The sequence below is a fragment of the Lucilia cuprina genome, chromosome 2 (assembly GCF_022045245.1).
Source record: "Lucilia cuprina isolate Lc7/37 chromosome 2, ASM2204524v1, whole genome shotgun sequence".
Lineage (NCBI taxonomy): Eukaryota > Metazoa > Arthropoda > Insecta > Diptera > Calliphoridae > Lucilia > Lucilia cuprina.
The window spans coordinates 68,407,060-68,426,858 of NC_060950.1; the positions used below are offsets into that span (position 1 = coordinate 68,407,060).

General features: G+C 31.2%; 4 protein-coding genes across 5 annotated transcripts; 3 read left to right on the plus strand and 1 right to left on the minus strand.

The window, feature by feature from the left end:
* Window positions 1–1,218: 1,218 nt before the first annotated feature.
* Window positions 1,219–1,887, plus strand: LOC111682726 (CLIP domain-containing serine protease 14D). Its single transcript, XM_046956188.1, has 2 exons — window positions 1,219–1,590; window positions 1,655–1,887. Exons 1-2 carry the CDS (start codon window positions 1,219–1,221, stop codon window positions 1,766–1,768), a joined length of 486 nt encoding a protein of 161 aa, XP_046812144.1. The 3' UTR covers window positions 1,769–1,887.
* Window positions 1,888–8,238: 6,351 nt separating this feature from the next.
* LOC111682727 (insulin-like peptide receptor) lies at window positions 8,239–16,672 on the plus strand. 2 transcript variants are annotated; one of them, XM_046953168.1, is made up of 8 exons: window positions 8,239–8,347; window positions 10,735–12,044; window positions 13,025–13,105; window positions 13,167–13,333; window positions 13,400–13,640; window positions 13,696–13,940; window positions 14,007–14,310; window positions 14,462–16,672. In XM_046953168.1, the coding sequence occupies exons 2-8, from the start codon at window positions 11,469–11,471 to the stop codon at window positions 15,890–15,892; spliced, it is 3,045 nt and encodes a 1,014-aa protein (XP_046809124.1). In that variant the 5' UTR covers window positions 8,239–8,347; window positions 10,735–11,468; the 3' UTR covers window positions 15,893–16,672. The 2 variants fall into 2 exon arrangements, with proteins under 2 accessions (XP_046809124.1, XP_046809127.1); XM_046953171.1 differs by lacking the exon at window positions 8,239–8,347 and adding an exon at window positions 8,443–8,463.
* Window positions 16,673–16,890: 218 nt separating this feature from the next.
* LOC111682724 (acetyl-CoA acetyltransferase, mitochondrial) lies at window positions 16,891–18,472 on the plus strand. The gene is made up of 3 exons (XM_023444720.2): window positions 16,891–16,949; window positions 17,021–18,129; window positions 18,199–18,472. Exons 1-3 carry the CDS (start codon window positions 16,926–16,928, stop codon window positions 18,470–18,472), a joined length of 1,407 nt encoding a protein of 468 aa, XP_023300488.2. The 5' UTR covers window positions 16,891–16,925.
* On the minus strand, window positions 18,421–19,507 carry LOC111682725 (farnesol dehydrogenase). The gene is made up of 3 exons (XM_023444721.2): window positions 18,911–19,507; window positions 18,710–18,847; window positions 18,421–18,646 (listed from the first exon to the last, which is right to left on the minus strand). The coding sequence occupies exons 1-3, from the start codon at window positions 19,484–19,486 to the stop codon at window positions 18,605–18,607; spliced, it is 756 nt and encodes a 251-aa protein (XP_023300489.1). The 5' UTR covers window positions 19,487–19,507; the 3' UTR covers window positions 18,421–18,604.
* Window positions 19,508–19,799: the final 292 nt, after the last annotated feature.

Genomic DNA, 19,799 nt, shown 5'->3' on the forward strand with positions numbered 1-19,799 from the left:
GCCAGAAAGATGCTGTGGTTGCAGCAAACAAGTTATTGTTTTTTTATTTTAATATTATTACTGTTTAATTAAATTTTATGTGAATGATCGTTTGTTTTGCATCATCTTTCACTTGTTTATAGTAATTTGTATTTTTAGTTGGTAGCTTTGAGGCACCGTTTTGTATGATCATCATCTGTCTTCACTTTTGACTTGATTGATCTTGTTGTTGTTATTGTGTGTTTGTGTGCCAGTAGTGATCATATGTTTGGCTCAATAAAATTGCAAATAATTGATTATCTTTAGCACGTACCAATTGTTATGTTATATAGATGTACATTTTTTTTTGGAAATTTTCCGTTTCCATATGGTTACGCAGCTGCTCTTAAAGGGCACTTTACACGATCACACTTTTTCGTACGTAAAGTCTGTTTCACTTTTTTATATCTGTTTATATAAAAATACATCCCTGATCTAATTTCAGAAAATGAAGAGAGCCAAATTTTTCATTAGTATTCTCTCTCAATGTTTGATGGTTTCACTACTTATTGCGTTTAGACGATTCCTCTTCTACACAAAATTTTGACAGATCATATTACTTGTGTGATCGTGTAAAGCCGGCTTAAGAGTTGAGGTAAATTAAGAAGAATGTTAAATTGTTTATTATAGAAGGGTTAATTTTAGCATTAATCTTAGGTTTCATTCTCCAGATTAATGTTTGATTCAAGCGGAACTCTCTTTACTAGTGGGATCCTGCAGATCATTCTCTACTTCCATTTTTTCAATCGAGTTCCTTTCTTTACTCAAAATTTAGTATCAGTTATCGATTATTGTTTTATCGTTAATCAAGAATCTTTTTCTTTTCCATTGTTCCTTTAATTGTGACCATTTCCTCTTCCTTTCGCTCAGTCGTTTTCCATAACTTTTGAAATCGTTAAACCAATATAGGGTTCATGTTATGTTTACCATAAAGTTGCTAAAATTTTCTCTTGATCTCTTCATAAACTTGTTGTGCTGAAGCTTTAGCATTATGTAGCAACTATGCACTTTTCGAACGAACTGCAGGTAACATCTTAATGATCACACATTTCATTAAATTATTATGACTATTACTTTATATATATCAAAAGACATTAATCAAATTATGGGCATTCGGCTGGTGCTTCTTCCTTATAAACTTGTTTTTTATTACAATATACAATAAGCCCCACAAATTGATCAATTAGGAGGCATATTAAGATGGAAAAATTATTAATTTTAATATTTTATTTTCATGCACCAAACCTCAACAACAACTACAACAACATAGTGGCCACACAACCTATATGTTTGCAAAAGACTCGAACAAATTTGGTTGTTGGTAAACGTGCCACCATTGCTGGTTGGGGCAAAATGTCCACTTCGAGTAGCCGTCAACCGGAAATGTCTTATTTGGATGTACCACTCACTAGTTGGGATTTATGTTTGCGTAATTATGCCTCTACCGGTGCCCTCGAATCGCCTAATTCTATAGAGGGTCAATGGATGTGTGCGGGTGGTGAGGGTAAAGATGTGTGCCAGGGTTTTGGTGGAGCTCCTTTGTTTATTCAAGAAAATGGTATATTTTCACAGGTGAGCTATAGGTTTAATTACGAAAATAAAGGAATTTTAATATCTTTTTATATTTCACTTTCAGATTGGCATCATGTCTTTTGGTTCGGACAATTGTGGTGGTTTGCGTATACCCAGTGTTTATACATCGGTGGCCCATTTTGCCGAATGGATACATGATAATACACCTCCGGAATAATTAGTTTATTTAAAGAACTAAAGTTACGATCGGTTTTAAGTTTTATTTTTGTATAAGATATTTTAAATTACTTGGAGGCATTCACAGTTTGCAAAATATTAAAGGAGCAGTTTTATTAATATGTGATTAACAAACTTTAATTGGAAGAATTCACAGTTTGCAAAAGATTAAAGGAGCAGTTTAATTAATATGTGTTTCACAAAATTACCCTATAAAAGCTTAAATTAAAATACTATTATACTTTTTTCACTCCAATGAACACTTTCGTGGATCGTAATCTTTTCAAATTTTGGCTTTAATGCCCGATCTTTCTCTACTGCATTTTTGCTTATATCGGGGATTATTCCCTCTTTATATCAACTCCAATCGTTAGTATTTATCTTCCCCATTTTTAGTTTCACTTGTTCCAATTCATGCTTTAAAGTGGATCCACTTTTCTACTCCCTTTATAGCTTTCATAGTGAAACTTTCCTCACTGCAATTTAACCTTTAAATGATCCATTTCTAGCTTTTATCTTGAACTTTTCTTTGCTGAAGTTTATGTTTTAGTCATTGATCCATCATAACACTTTTCTTACTCTCATATCCCTTTAATCGCGATCATTTCTCTATCCCAATTTCATCATGAATTGTGTATATTTCTCTCCTACAATTTTAGCTTTCACAGTGGGACTTTTTCAAATGTGAAACTTGTTTTGAGCCCTATCGTTCGCTATTCAAATTTAGTTTCGATCGTGATCCTTTTCTATTCCAACTTAAAGCTTAAGTAATGATCTTATCCATTACAATTCTTGAGTTTAATCAAGAAACTTTCTCTCTCTTCTTAGAATAAACGTTTTTTAGTTACCATTGCGTGTCTTTTTTTATTCCATTTTTAATTTTATTCGTGAGTCTTCAATTTTTTATTTAATGAGTGAAATCTCTTGTTTTAATCCTTTGTTTTCATTTCACCAAAAAAAAAAAAAAACTGTGAATCCCTCAAAAACATATTCCGTACAAATCGGTAGTTGATAAAAATTTTTAAATGTGATTAGTTTTCAGAATTATTTAATAAAATCCTAAGATTTTACACAGTATATTAGTTATATAGAAATAAAATTAAGATATTAAATTAAACAAAATAAAATTAAAAAAAACCAAGTAATATTTCTATATTCGGCTGTTCCGAATCTTATATACCCTTCATCAAGCATGTTTTAAAAATGAAGTTTTTATTTCTTTTGTATCTCTGCACACATGCCACACATAACATACACACAAACAAATATAAACTGTGGCAGAAAGAAATATTAACCGTTGTACTGTAATACCACCGTCAAACAGTATTACCACCCTCAAACAAATATGAGCTGTATTACCAACATATTACTGCTTTATCTCCTTGTTCTTTTTATACCCTTCACCTTCGTGAGAACAGAACAGCATCAAAACATACAAAAAAATACACAGCTGAATAAAACCAAATACATCTCCACACGCACATGTACATCTGTATCCACTTCACAGTGTTGTTGTTGCTTTTTTAACAAAGCATGAAAAAAATTTGCCTTTTTTTAATGAAATTTTCAGAGGTTGTCTCTGATTTTTGCTCATATCTTCGTTATTTATAGACCAATTTTAAATAGCGATCTTTTTTAAAGCATGTCTAACTGAATTATTAAAGATTCGGATCTCGCCGATATCTGGGGACCTCTAAAATCTGATTTCAACAGACAGACGGACATGGCTTAATCGACTCCGCTATCTATAAGGATCCAGAAAATATATACTTTATAGGGTCGGAAAATTATATTATAGAAATTACAATCGGAATGACGAACTTATATAAAATCGTTTTATTTTGGCAAAATACAAGAACAAATTATTTTTGTAAGTGTTTTCTTCCTATTCAAATCCTGGAAAATGTAATATTCGAAAAATTTGTTAAAGAAATAAACAAATTATTTGCTTAAGCTTTAATTAAAATTATTTAATTTATATTGACTAAAGACAATAACAATTTGTTTTTGTTTTTTCATTTTTGGCATAACTTTCAATGACATTTTATATTTTTACAAAGACTAAACTTTTGTTTGAAATATATGTGGGACTATTTAGTTTGGTTTAATTTTTTCGTCAACAAGAAATAATAATTTAATTGTTTTAATTGATCTCTTATAACCTTTTTCAAACACACGACGTTGTATGTCTTTTTTAAAATATCTAAAAAAATAACAAAACAAAAATAAGATATATTATTGAATATGATCAATTAACCGATTATGGGGGTAAGCTTCTAAAGCCACATTTAATTGAAGCAAATTTACTTTTTACTGTAGTAAAATTGTCTTTAAAAAGACACTTTTTACTGTAGTAAAATTGTCTTTAAAAAGACACTTTTTACTATAGTAAAAATTGTCTTTAAAAAGACACTTTTTACTATAGTAAAAATTGTCTTTAAAAAGACACTTTTTACTATAGTAAAAATTGTCTTTAAAAAGACACTTTTTACTATAGTAAAAATTGTCTTTAAAAAGACACTTTTTACTATAGTAAAAATTGTCTTTAAAAAGACACTTTTTACTATAGTAAAATTTGTCTTAAAAAAGACACTTTTTACTATAGTAAAATTTGTCTTAAAAAAGACACTTTTTACTATAGTAAAAATTGTCTTTAAAAAGACATTTTACTGTATTTAAGGTTAATTATGTCTGTATTTCAAATAAGTTTGAAATAAAATTTAAATATAATTTTATGACATAAATGTTGTGTTGAAGATGTATTTGTGTGTGTGTGTGTGTGTGTGTTAAACTTAAAACTTATATACAACAAAACATAAAACATATAAATACTATCCCACATATTCATAAACAAATTTTTATTTTATAAACGATTTATAAATCAAATTTCGTATGGAAATTTTGTTTTATAAACTTTTTATAAAATAAAGTGCTGTTTATGAATAAGGGGGTATATCCACAGCCGCAGAGTCACATAAAAAAGTTTTTATCCTTTTTTTTAAGACATTCAAACCAGAATTTAAGTACTTTTGCCAACAAAGCCTATTATCATGTATTATTATGCCATTTCTACGTGTTTTTGCAAGAAAACATACAACTTAACACTGACCAGCTGATAGAGGAAGACTTTAACAACTGATTCCAATGTACATCATATGATTGTAGAACTTGAAAGTTTTGACAGGTTTGCTGCTGCTAGAGAATAAGAAGGAAACAAACAGCTGTTTTTCACATTAAATTCGGAATTATTTCTTTAGTTACGAGTTAAACATGAACATTTTATGACCATTACTACAAACTAACACATGTTACGAACTTAGCATGACCATATGATGATAATGTCCAGCCAAGAGCTAAAAATGATCATAAAATTTGCTTTTCAGTTGGTAACAGAAAATAAGACTAAGAAATTGTTTTAAATCATGAAAGTTTTTTCTTTAGTTCTGTTTTTTTTGTTAAGTATTTAGTTAACAGGAGCACATAAACATATTTACAAACTATATGCATAAAAACATCGTATGTATATATATACTGATCTTGTCCCTTTTTATGACTTTTAGTTTTCATAGCTTTTAAACAGTTTAAAAGTAAAACGGAAATGTAATTATTTCTTTTAAATAAAAATTTAACTTAAGAAGGATTTGGGATTAAATTAAAGTTATTCAAAATTGGCTTTTAGTACTAAGTTAGTTAATTTTGTTTACGCCCAATGATGGGGGTTTAAACTTGAGCAAGAAATGTAAAAGTGTAAACAGCTGATGCAAAAAATCAATATTATTTTATTTTTATACCCTTCACCTTCGTGAGAAGGGTATATATAAGTTTGTCATTCCGTTTGTAATTTCTATAATATAATTTTCCGACCCTATAAAGTATATATATTTTGGATCCTTATAGATAGCGGAGTCGATTAAACCATGTCCGTCTGTCTGTCCGTCTGTTGAAATCAGTTTTTAGAGGTCCCCAGATATCGGCGAAATCCGAATCTTCAATAATTCAGTTAGACATGCTTTCGAGAAGATCTCTATTTAAAATCAGCAAAATCGGTCTATAAATAACGGAGATATGAGCAAAAATCCGAGACAACCTCTGAAAATTTCATTAAAAAAGCCACTTTTATTTCATGCTTTGTTAAAAAAGCAACAACAACACTGTGAATTGGACAAAGATGTACATGTGCGTGTGGAGATGTATTTGGTTTTATTCAGCTGTGTATTTTTTTTGTATGTTTTGATGCTGCTCTGTTCTCACGAAGGTGAAGGGTATAACAAGAACAAGGAGATAAAGCAGTAATATGTTGGTAATACAGCTCATATTTGTTTGAGGGTGGTAATACAGTTTGACGGTGGTGTTACAGTACAACGGTTAATATTCCTTTCTGCTACAGTTTATATTTGTTTGTGTGTATGTTATGTGTGACATGTGCAGAGATACAAAATAAATAAAAACTGTTTTTTTTCAAAATATTTGGTGAAGGGTATATAAGATTCGGCACAGCCGAATATAGAAATATTACTTGTTTGTTTTAAATTTAAGTTTTTATTAATTTCTATGCGTAATATAAATATTAACGAAAACTTAGACCTGATCCACACTAGGTGACTTTTGTTGTGAAACTTTTTCTTAATTCTCTTTTGAAGTTTCCTTAATATCCACACATAGAAACTTTTGTTTCAGAAACTACGTGTTAATTGCATTGATTTGTTGTTGTACGAATGAGAAGAATAACAAAACAAAACAAGTTTCCGAGAACGAGAAACTCCGTACCGCGAGAGAGATGAATGATATTCTTTCTCTTTCTCTCTCATGCAAAATCAAAAGTTTACCAAAAAATAGTTTCCTAGTGTGGACCGGTATAAAGACAACATTCGAGGTTTAAAAGAAATTTGATCGCTAATCTTTCAGCTAAAGATTGGAGCCAATTCGGATATTGAAAAGAAATCACAACTGCTTTAAGGGCACTTCACACGATCACACTTTACGTACGTAAAGTATAATGAAATTCCATCCGTTTTTTTTGAATCATTTATAAATACGAAGAGAGCCAAACAACTGTCAAACTTTCTATCTGTATTCTTTCTCAATGTGTAACGGTTTCATTACATATCCCAGCAGTTCGACAAAGAGTCAATGCATACGAAAAAGACAGTAATTTCCACTAATAGTTAACCACCTGGATGATCGAAATTCGTATGTTTTGGGTCATTCGTCACGAATGTACTTTCTTGTAATCGAGAATGAAGACAGTCGTCACTTTAGTGTCCTCTTTGTAAGCGGGGCGGAGACAGTCGTCTTTTTACTGTCCTCCAGTAACCTAGAGATTATAGTCTTAAAATTTGTTTTTTTGTACTTCCGAAAGACAGTCGCCACTTTAGTGTCCCCTTTGTAAGCGAGAGCGGAGGCAATCGTCACTTTACAGTCTCTTTGTAGGGTGTAGTGTGACGATTGACTTCCTCGTAGGACAAGCCCATGTTAAAATGGTCGGTCACCTGGGTAGTCAGGTGGCTAGGGGCCACCACAAGTGGTAGGTTAAGTGGTCAGTTCGGGACTGTCCCGTCGAACTGCTGGGATTGTGTTTAGACGATCCCATCTGTACTCTTCTACACAAGATTTTGACAGATCATATTACTTGTGTGATCGTGTAGAGGGAAGCTAGATATTAGCAGGTGCTTTTAGGAAATATTTTCTAAATTTTTAAAACAAATTCTTTATAAAACCACAAACGCTTCTTATAGGTTTAAAAATCCATATAATAGCTTCAACAAGAAATGGATCATTATATAAAAAATGCAATATATGCTTTTAGATTTCCATAATTTAATAAAAAAAATATTCTCTTTTGATATTTGAAATCAGTGACACATTACTAACGAATCAACAAACAGACTTGATGGAATATTGACAAAAAAAACCTACATGTTCATTTACTTGTTTACTCGTCAAAAAGATCATATAAATCAATTAACTAACCGATCGTTATTAATTTACAATTATTTTATTTATTACGAATATATGTAACAATTTCATTCACATAAATACTTATGTATGTATGTATTTTTCCCACATCTTCCGCTTTTCTTTGAATATTGATGAAGAAATTATAGTTTTGTTATAGTATGAGTAAAAATTTTAATTCACCACTCATATCGATCGTACAGTAGTACTACGTACGAAGTTTAGTGTCTGTAAGTGTAAGTGATCTTTTTTTTTTTGTTTTTGTTTTTAACTTGTGTGGATCTGTGTGCGCTGTATAACTTTGAGCATCTTTTTTAGCATTCAAAGTCATAGTGACACTTCGGCAGTTGGGTAGTCTTTCAATGAACACGGTCGGTAAATGTTTTAGTTTCAAATAATTTCGGGAAAATATGGAAATATATTAAAAACTTCTGTGGAAAAAAAATTATAATAAAACAAAAATTAATTGAAATTTATTTACTATAAAGGGGTTTATTTAAAAAAGATATTGAAATTAATTAAAATTCAAAAAAAAAAAAATTAAATAAAAATTTATTGTTATGAAATGAAAAATATTTATTTGAAAATATTCAAATACATTTAACATTCCACTATTTGATATAAAGTGAAAAAGTTTTACATAATTGCATGTGAAAAGATTAAACAATTTTTTATAATTTAAAAAGTTTTTGAAATTTTCAATATTTTTTTCCAAAAAAAAAAAAAAATGGTTTGAAAAGTGTAAATTTAAATTAAATTTTATACTTTAAATATTTTTAATATTATTCTTAATGAAAATATTTAAAATGTTTAAAATTTTTAAACAAAATGTTTACTTCAAAATTTTTGTGACATTAAAGCCGGCTTTACACGATCACACAAGTAATATGATCTGTCAAAATTTTGTGTAGAAGAGTACGAATGGAATCGTCTAAAGCTGGAGGTCCACTCCACGCATTCCACGCTTCTGTCAAAAAAGTAGAATCAATGTATTTGTATGTTGAAAGTTACAAACACAAAAGCGTAGAAAGCTTTGACGCGTAGAATGCTTAAAGTAGATCTACTTTGATCTGGTTCACACTAGGAAACTTTTTTTTGGGAAACTTTTGATTTTTGTGTGTTAGAGAAATAGAAAGAGATATCAACCATCTCTTTCTCTCACACACAAAAACAAAAGTTTCTTAACAAAAGTTTCCCAGTGTGATCCAGGTGTTTCTACTTTTATAAGCTTCACAAGCGGTGCACGAACATGTCAGCTGATTTTGACATTTTATATTCTTTATTTAATGTGTGTTTAATTTAATTTTAATTAATTAGAATGAATTTAATTATGAAAAAAATAAAAAAAGCTGTAGAAAACACGAAGTTTGTTAAAAATAAAACAAAACAAGTATGAATTTATAGTCTGACATTGCCGACCACATGATACCCTACACCAGTCAGTATGTTAAAATTTTGAGTTTTTTAAAGAAAGCATTTAATTTGTTTTATTGTGGAATATTTTTACTTATTGTTGACAAAAAAAGAGATTTTCTGCAAGAGGGCTCATAGGGGAGAAGGGGTAAATATGGGCCTATCCTTATAAATTTAGGTAGATGAAATAACGTCTACTTTAAAGTCATTTATGTAGATTTTAATCGTTTTATTAGTAATAATAAGTTAATTTTGACCTTCAAGTCATTTTCTGAAGGGGAGTTTGTATGGGGGCTAGGGTCAAATGAGGCCCGATCATTATAAAAATTAGCGTTGTCATTTATTGTTCTATAAAACAATTTTTTGTTGACATTATAATACATTTAACGTAATTATGAGCCTAAAGGCCCGATTCGGGGGGTACGGTTGTATGGGGGCTAGGAGAAATAATGGACCGATTTCAACCATTTTCAATAGCGCTTGCCTTGAACCAAAGAAAAAGGGTATGTGCCAAATTTCATCAAATTATCTTGAAAATTGCGACCTGTAGCGTGCGCACAAGGTTTACATGGACACACAAGCAGACGGACGGACAGACAGACGGACATAGCTAATTCGACTCAGAAAGTGATTCTGAGTCGATTTAGCTACTTTAAGGTGGGTCTAGGACCAATATTTTTGGGTGTTACAAACTTCAGCACAAACGCATAATACCCTCCCCACTATAGTGGAGTAGGATATAAAAATTATGTTTTAAAAGCGTAGCATGTAACTTGAAGCAAACAACGCGACGTAAGTATAAAAAACGCGTAATGTTTTGACGCAAAGACGCGTAGTGTGGACCTCCGGCTTAAACGCAATATGTAGAGAGAATAGAATGGAAAATTTGACAGTTGTATGGATCTCTTTATTTTTTGAAATGATTCAAAAAACAAGCAGGTCGTATTAGATCAGGGATGTATTTTTTATGTAAACACATACAAAAAAAAAAAAACAGTGAAACAGCTGTTTCCATCTTACTTTGTTATTGTTTTATACCAATCGTGTTAACACAAAATTTATATAAATCATATGACTTTTATTCTCCTGTTTTTTGTTATACGGATGGAATTTCATTATACTTTTTCATTAAACTTTACGTACGGAAAAGTGTGATCGTGTTAAGTGCCCTTAATTGGCTATTGTCATTAAGAGAGAAGTAATTTAACTTCTCCGTGTGAACTTGGTATTACCTTCCATATTAATTAAAAACACAAATTTATTTATCCGGAAAACTAGAGCTAGTATTTCCCAATATTTATAAAGCAGAATCCTTTTTTTTCTAAATATGTTTAAAATGATGACATTTACACATGAAAATATAATTTACATTTTTCAAAACCATAACATGCTAACCAAACTATGTATTTTCAAAATTTAAAACGATCATGTTAATGTAAAACTTCTAACAGGAACTATAAATTGAAATTAAAACAAAACAAAAACCAAACAGCAAAAAAACAAAACGTCAATATCATTGCATGATCAAGATCACTCCTTTCATATGGCATGCTGTAGCGTAATTATTTCATTCTTAAAATCTTTTTTTTTTTAAAATAGTGAAAATTCAATTACAAAAAATTTATGAAGACAACTTTAAAAATTTAACAAGTTCAAATGCCATTAAAAAAAAAGAACGACACAAACAAACACTGTTTAAAGAGTACATGACAAAAACTCATAAATATTGACCAAAATAGTTAAGATAAGATCAGTTTTGTTCAACAAAAAATAGTTAAAATAAAATAAATACATACATGCCTACAACCAAATTTATAAATAAAAGCGTGAAACAAGAAGCAATTTGCAACAAAGTTGCCAAAAGGGAAACAAAACCCCAACGTATGTATAAGTAACGTGACAATTTAACTACTACAGACATTTACACAGTGCGATCAGCAACGATCTCCCACAAGCGAGATCATTGCTTTCAGCATTTAGCAAACAAACAAAACAGTGATTTTCGTTTTGTAAGTATTAAATGTCAAGAGGAATTAAAGGTTTAACTTGAGGATCTGCGAACACAATTGTTGAAGACAAAAAAAAAAAAGATCATTTTAACAAAAAAATGTAATACTTTGTTCCTTGCACATATTGAATAACAAGTGTCAATAAATTGATAGCTCACGTGCCACATAACGCAACACGACACCACTTCATACAACAAAACACAAGCACACACAAGATCAGCTTCAAAGAAACGATCAGCTTTAAAGAAAAACAAACAAACAAAAAACTTGTTGCTCCAGTTGTGCAGCAAAGAAGAAGAAAAACATATCCAAGCAAATACCACAATGAGACATATAACAGCTGTTGCCCTTAAAGAGAAGTTTAGTGATCATAACAATTCTCCAGAGACCGGCGTTTTTGTAACACATTCTGCTAACACACAAACAACAATAAAAACATGTGCTAAAAATAGCTACCCTAACCATACAACAATACTACTACTACTCCTGCTCTCTTTACTACTCCTCATGCAACAATGTTTAGCTACATATGATACTACGCCAACAACAACAATTGCAACAAATACAAATTTTGATTTTTATAAATCACCACCCCCTGCACCTTATGAATGTAGCAGTTTGGATTTACGCAATGATTGTGATAATTTTTATAAATTAACAAATTGTACCGTTATAACGGGTTTTCTCGATATGGCCCAATTGCCGCTGAAAAATGCCCAGTGTAATTTTAGTGAATATCGTTTTGAGAATTTAAGAGAAATCACCGATTTTCTCATTTTCAGTGAAGTGCGTAATTTAAGCAGTATTAAAAATATGTTTCCTAATTTATCTGTGATACGTGGCCAGCAATTGTTTGTTAATTATGCTCTGGTGGTGACATCGATGCAGGATTTAGAGAAGGTAAGCGGGAAAAGAATTAAACTAAAGGATATATAAAATATAGTTTAGATCTATAGTCTCGATTGTAGACTAATACATATTGTCTCGACTATAGACTGTTCTATAGTCTTGACTATAGACTAATCTGTAGTCTTGACTATAGACTAATCTGTAGTCTTGACTATAGTCTTGACTATAGTCTTATCTATAGTCTTGACTATAGTCTTATCTATAGTCTTGACTATAGTCTTATCTATAGTCTTGACTATAGTCTTATCTATAGTCTTGACTATAGTCTTATCTATAGTCTTGACTATAGTCTTATCTATAATCTTGACTATAGTCTTATCTATAGTCTTGACTATAGTCTTATCTATAGTCTTGACTATAGTCTTATCTCTAGTCTTATCTATAGTCTTGACTATAGTCTTATCTATAGTCTTGACTATAGACTTATCTATAGTCTTGACTATAGACTTATCTATAGTCTTGACTATAGACTTATCTATAGTCTTGATTATAGACTTCTCTATAGTCTTGACTATAGACTTCTCTATAGTCTTGACTATAGACTTCTCTATAGTCTTGACTATAGACTTCTCTATAGTCTTGACTATAGACTTCTCTATAGTCTTGACTATAGACTTCTCTATAGTCTTGACTATAGACTTCTCTATAGTCTTGACTATAGACTTCGCTATAGTCTTGACTAGAGACTTCTCTATAGTCATGACTATAGATTTCTCCATAGTCTTGACTATAGACTGATCTATAGTCTTGACTATAGACTTCTCTGTAGTCTTGACTATAGACTTCTCTGTAGTCTTGACTATAGACTGCTCTATAGTCTTGACTATAGACTGCTCTATAGTCTTGATGATAGACTGCTCTATAGTCTTGATGATAGACTGCTCCATAGTCGTGACTATAGACTGCTCTGTAACCTTGACTATAGTCTTTTTAATAGTATTGACTGTTTTTAATATTTGTTTCCTTTTCAGATTGAATTCAAATCTTTAATTGCCATACAACGAGGCCATGTCTTAGTAGATGCCAATCCAAAACTTTGCTCTACCGAAAAGGTAAATTTCGATCAATCAGAACTCTCAATTAAACGACTAATATTTAAATTTTTCTTTTTAGATCAATTGGACACGTTTGACTTTAAGGCCCGGTGTAAATTCTATATTTTTAGATGATAAAGCCCAATGTCCTCAAGAGGCAAAATGTAATGGCTGCAAAAGAGATTCCTGCTGGTCCAATGATGTGTGTCAGAAAATTGAAAATGATAGTGTGATATCATTAATGCAGTAAGTTTTGAGGTTATAATCGAGAAATGATTTTGAAAATCTGATTACTATTTTTTTTTCAACTAGAGACACTAGTCAGTGTCATGAATTATGTTTGGGTGGTTGTTATAATCGCACGGCTCAGGGATGTGTGGTCTGCAAGGGTTATACGGACCATGGTACTTGTGTCAAAGAGTGTCCCCAAGATAAATATACTTCACGGCATTATTTGCGATGTTATACACGTGAGGAGTGTGTTAATAATAAGCGTCAATATATTTTTAAAAATACCTGTGTGGATTCGTGTCCCAGTGGTTATCAATTGAATGTAAGTCAAATATTTTTAGGGTAAATAAATAAATTTTTTATAACTATTTTCTTAGAGGGCCACCTACGAATGCGATTCTTGTGGTGGGGTCAATAGCTGCCGAAAGGTATGCAGGGGAAAACCTACTGAAAATGATAAATTAATATCTATTTCAAATTTAATGAATGCCGATAATATAAGAGGCTGTCAAATTTTGAATGCCACTGTAATGATAGATATCAATGAGTTTATCGATCAACAGGATCTATATGAAAGTTTTAAAGATGTTCGAGAAATTATAGGTCATTTAAAAATTAATAGGTTAGTTTAAGTTTTAATAAAAAATATCATTATCTTAAAGTTATTAATTTATATCCATATTTTCAGATCCCCCTATCTTACCTCTTTGAAATTTCTTCAAAATCTTCAAAAGATTCACGGTTCAGTTTTGGAAAATAATCAATATGCTTTGATAATATATAATAACAATAATCTCTCGGAATTGTGGAATGTTAAAGCGGGTTTTGAACTGGTTAATGGTGGCATGTATATACATGCGAATAATCGTTTGTGTAATCGTCGTATACGACAATTTCGTGAACGTGTCAAGCATGACAATAATCTTGACTCTATTCAAACTAGTGATCAAGAGGTCTTATGTTCACCGGCTAAATTAAATTTATATGTGGAGGTAAGTATTCTGTTCAAGATATACGAAAGAAGAAATCCATTGCAGTCTGCTCCTGAATATCGGAAGAGAAATCAGTCATAGTCTATTCAAGATCTACCACACAATCTGCTCAAAACAAATTCATTCATTAATCTTTTTTCTCTTCTTTTAGGTTCCCAATCATCGTTCTCTTAAATTCTATTGGTTCAAAAATCAAACTCTAGCTGTTGTGGAAATCATCTATAAACCAGTGGCTAATAAAGAGCTAATAACGGAAAAGAGTGAATTGGATACAGATGTGTGTAATAGAATTAATTGGCGCAGAGAATTGAAATTCCCACATGAACTGCAAGAGAATTCAACCCATTATATTTATATCATTCAAAATCTAGAACCTCACACCCGTTATGCTGGTCTAGTCAAGACTTTTAATGGTGAAGACGATACACAAGAGGCAAGAAGTGAAATAAAATATGTTATCACACAATTTGATATACCCACAGCACCCATGATTCGGCTTAAAGCTAAAACCTATGATACCCTTAGCATAGAATTTTCACACAAAGATCTAACTCAAGTTGTAGACTTTTATATATTGGAGGTTTATGCTTTACCGGACGATAAAGAAATCTTAGACAATCGTGATTATTGTGACGAACCGGTTGTTATTTATAAAGACAGTAGTCCAGAGGACTATGATGATTGTTGTACACGCCGAGAGGAAGAGAGGAAAGATCGAATGTTCTCATCACAATTGAGAGAAGAATTTAGCTGTTCTCTCGATCATCCGGAATATTGTAAACAGAATACTCAGGAATTCAATGATACCGAGAAGTATGAAGCTATTTTAACAAAACGTTTTGAAGCTTGGGAAAGTAATTATACCCTTAGATCCTTGGAACGTTTTCATTTGTATGTTCTGCAAGTGAAAGCCTGTAATCATGCTGGTTGCAGTAGTTTTAACATGTTATCAGTTAGAACCAATTATTCTATGGCCGCCGATAAAGTTTATGATTTCACAGCCTGTAGAATGCCTCATGTAAATGACTATAGGGTGCATTTTTCTGAGCCTCAACTACCTAATGGTTATATTACTTCCTATGCCTTACATTTTCGTCATCATATCCCCAATAACAGCAGTAATCTAACTGTGGATCATAATTATCTAACTTGTATAACGCGTTTGGAACACGAACGCAATAATTATCTCTTTATCGCTCACTCCAATTATTCCTACAATCAGGCTGCGGTTCGCGTAATCTCTTTGGGTCATAGCACTTTTATTGGATGGTTTAATATCACCATTTGTCCAACCACTAAATTGGCCGGTAGTTCGTCTCAAGGTTGGAATATTTTCTTTGTATTCTTTTTAATTGGTGCCGGAGGTACGATTCTATGGATCTGCTATAAACGACGTTACTGGCGTAAGATACCACAACTTAAACGTTATTTACCTTTACATATTAGTTGGCGTTACTTGCGTCCCGAACCGGATACCAGTGAAGATCGTCAGATTCTGGTGGAGGGTTTCGAAACGGTGCGTTTCCATAATAGTCCAGATGAGGATAAGAAATATTTGGTACATTTGGGTAAAAGAAATTGAATTAATAAAAAAATTTTGTGTGATGTATAGTAAGAGAATTTGTGAAAAATTGTGTTATTTTCTTGTAAGATTGTGGAACTAATGGAGAGATTTCATTTAAAAAGGACTGGGAATAATTGTTATAAAGAAATCTTAAAAATCATACGAAAAAAATCTTGAGAACATGGCATTAGTTTCAACATAGTTAGGATTAAAGATTAATCTATAGTTAAGACTATAAATCAGTCTATAGTTAGAACTATGGATCAGTTTATAGTCAAATCTTTAGATCAGTCTATAGTCAATACAATAGACCAGTCTGTAGTGAAGACTACAATTCAGTTTATAGTCAAGACTAAAGATCTGTCTATAGTCAAGACTATGAAGCACTCTATAGTCAAGACTATAGATCGGAATCTATAGGCTATAGACAGTTTTTGACGAATTATTTTTTATTCTGAATCATAATGAATTATTATTGGACTAATTATATTTTGAAAACATGCAAGATTTTTACAAAGGATATATGTATGTAATATGAGATATTTTTTAATTTTCAATACTCCCGATATAGATATTCGTCGCTAGATTTTTGATATAAACGTAATAATTTTAATATTTTTAAATTAATTTAAATAATTTTCTTATTTTTTAATCAATATTATTAATATTTTAAGCAGAGTCTTAATCTTCAGTCTTTAAATTTTAATATTTCGTCATTTTTGAAAATATATTTAAAAGCTTAAATTTTTTTTAAGAAAACCAACGTCTCTAAGACGACTGTAAGCCGCCTCCGCATTATTTTAGCTCAGTCGACGGCGTTAACAATTTTAAGTCGACTTCGTTCTCTGTACGCAAAAATTGTTGTTGTTTTTCATTGCATTAAAAAAAGTGAACAAGTGTAAATAAAAATAGTTTTCTTGAGTTATTATTAACAAAAAATAAAACAAATGTTAATACCAATAACAAAAAACATATAAATATTGTATTAATATTCAAAATAAAGTGTTTAATTTTATGTATTACTAAAATAAAATAGTGAATAAAAAGTAAAATGGCTAAAATATTAATAAAAATGGTAAGCCGCAAAGTAGGGTTAGAATGAATAATAACAAACCGTTATAGCAGATTATTTATGCATTTAATTAGCAAAATTGTAAATTTCTTAATATAAATCCTTATCGTCGAGCTTTACTAAACCCTTTGCGTTGTCTGCACATTAAATCTGATGCTATAGTAATAGCTGCTGCCGCCCGCACACCATGGGGTAAATATCAGGGTCAATTGGATGCAGCCTCTGGTTTGCAATTGGGTCAATTGGCTGTGGAGGCCGCCGTTAAACAATCTGCAGTACCTTTAGAACTTATACATGAAATCTATATGAATGAAAGGCCCTCAATGCAACATGATGTTGGCCAAGAGTTTATTTTTAGTAATTTTCTTAAGAAAACTAAATATATGGGTATAAGCGTGGGCATACAAGATGAACCTCAAATGGATAGTTTACTTAAGGCTTTTGATTCTTTAAAATCTCAAAAATATGATGCAGTTGTCATGGGAGGTTTGCAATCTGCTACACACCAGGAATCCTTAATAGACCAAAGCCAGACCATATCTCAAAAGGAACAACTTTTCCCAGAAGTTTCATCCGAAGTAATAGAAAGCTATATATCTAAAAGTGTCATGCGCTATCTTAAATCTCAAGCGGAAGGTATGTTTGAAGCTGAACTTGTACCTCTAGCATTGCAGCAACCAGGCGGCAATAGAAGATTTATAAAAGAAATAACCCAGGATGAAATTTTTCCCGAAAATTGTAGAGAAGATAATAAAACTTTTCAATATAGTGATGGTGCAGCGGCCCTAGTACTAACCTCATTAGGTAAAGCTCAAGAATTGGAGTTATTTCCACTAGCTGTTATAACTGACTTTCAATATGAACACAACACATCAAATATTCTCTCCGGTGGACGTGAATGTGTTGAAAAACTTTTTGCTAAAACTTCACTTAAACCTCAGGACATAAAACATTGGGAAATTGAAGATTCTATACCTCAACTGGTAGTTTATCTAAAACATCATTTCAATCTAAATTTCGACTTGATAAATCCTCATGGTGGTTCTTTAATATTAGGACATTCGGCTGCTGCCTCTCTAACACGTTTACTTACCCATCTTACACATTCTTTGCAAACCTCAGAATATGGTTGTCTGGTATCGGCCAATTCACAAGAATCTTTGTCTCTCATCATACAAAAATTGTAAGCTAGACTTTAGTTTCTTTATCTTATACTTTTTATTATAAAGTTCTACTTTCACTTCTCCTTTAGGCCCTCGTTTTCTCCTTCTGGAAATTTGCCTCTTATTACTTTATTTACCAAAGACCCTTGCCCTTTGTGTGATATTTTACTTGAAGAATTGGAACTCAACTTTGCTGGTGAATATGAATTGGAAAAGGTTTTTATAGATACCAAAGAAAATTTGCGTTTTTTACGTTTATATCGTCTAGATATACCTGTTGTTTTTCTTAATAAACAATTTCTCTGCATGCATCGTTTAAATCATAGATTATTAAGAAACAAATTAAATTTATTTAAAAACTAAAATGTATAAAATTGTTTGTTAAATGTAATTTTCTTTCTTTTTGCAGGTTTTCAATAGCAATTGTTTATTGTTCTCCATAAATGTTAATATTTCATTATACGATATTCAACAAGATTTTTTATTAAGTTTTATTTAAAACATTTCTCCCATGGGTTTGACGGTAATTTCATGAATCTGTAAAGAAGTTTAGAATAGACTGCAAAAGTTTTGATTAGTTAAAGTTGTTTTTTTACAAACCTGAACATTTGGTGGCACACTTAAAGCATACAATACGGCATCAGCAATATTTTTCGGTTCTAAACGTGCCATATCTTTGACATAAAAATGAATTTCTTCCGGAAATATATTTGTATTTACAGCACCAGGACAAATACCCTTTTAAATACAAAAAACACTTACTATCTTAATTAGATTATGCAAAAACATTAAAATTCTCACCGTCACTCTAATCTTACTCTTATACAATTGAAACTCTTGCCGATATGTTTCGGTCATGGCAGTTATGGCAAATTTTGTTGCTGGATATATATTAAATGAAGGCAAAACATCGATAAAATTCAATACCTGTTGACCGGCAATACTATTAATGATCAAAACATGACCCTCATTGCCACGTTTATGCATACGTTGAAAAGCTTCACGTGTACACCATAAAACACCCATAATATTTGTGTTAATTACTTGTTGTATTTTCTCCGTATTACCCGGTGCTACTAGTTCAGTTTCCCTTGTAATACCGGCATTATTTAATAATATATCTACTCCACCCAATTCTTTTTCGGTCCATTCAAAAGCTTTTATAACTTGATCTTCTTTGGAGACATCACATTTATGTGGTATGAATAATGTCCTTTGTTTTTCTGGTAGTGAATGTTGTAATTCTTTAAGTTTATTTTCTCTGCGTGCTAAACCCACTACACGTATTCCAGTTGCTACTAAGGCACGAGCACAAGCAGCTCCAATACCTCCACTGGCACCTGTTACAACGGCCAATTTATTGTGCCAACGTTCCATGTTTAGTGAAGAATAAATGTTAAATGAAACTGTAAATTTTGTTAGAAGGTTTTCTTTTTCTAATTTAAATGAGGTTTTCTATTGATTTGTAAGCACTGCAAAGGTTTCTTTTATCACCATATTTAAGCAAACTTAAAATTACTTCTACCTAAGAAGTGAGAACAACGTAAAAACTTGTTTATTAAATTAAATACTAGTAGTAATGGCAATATAAATAACTGTAATTATTTAATAAGTTTTACAATAAAATGAAGAATTAAAACTAGCTTTAGCTCTTTCATATATATGAGACTTCTAATCGCTCAAATCGAGA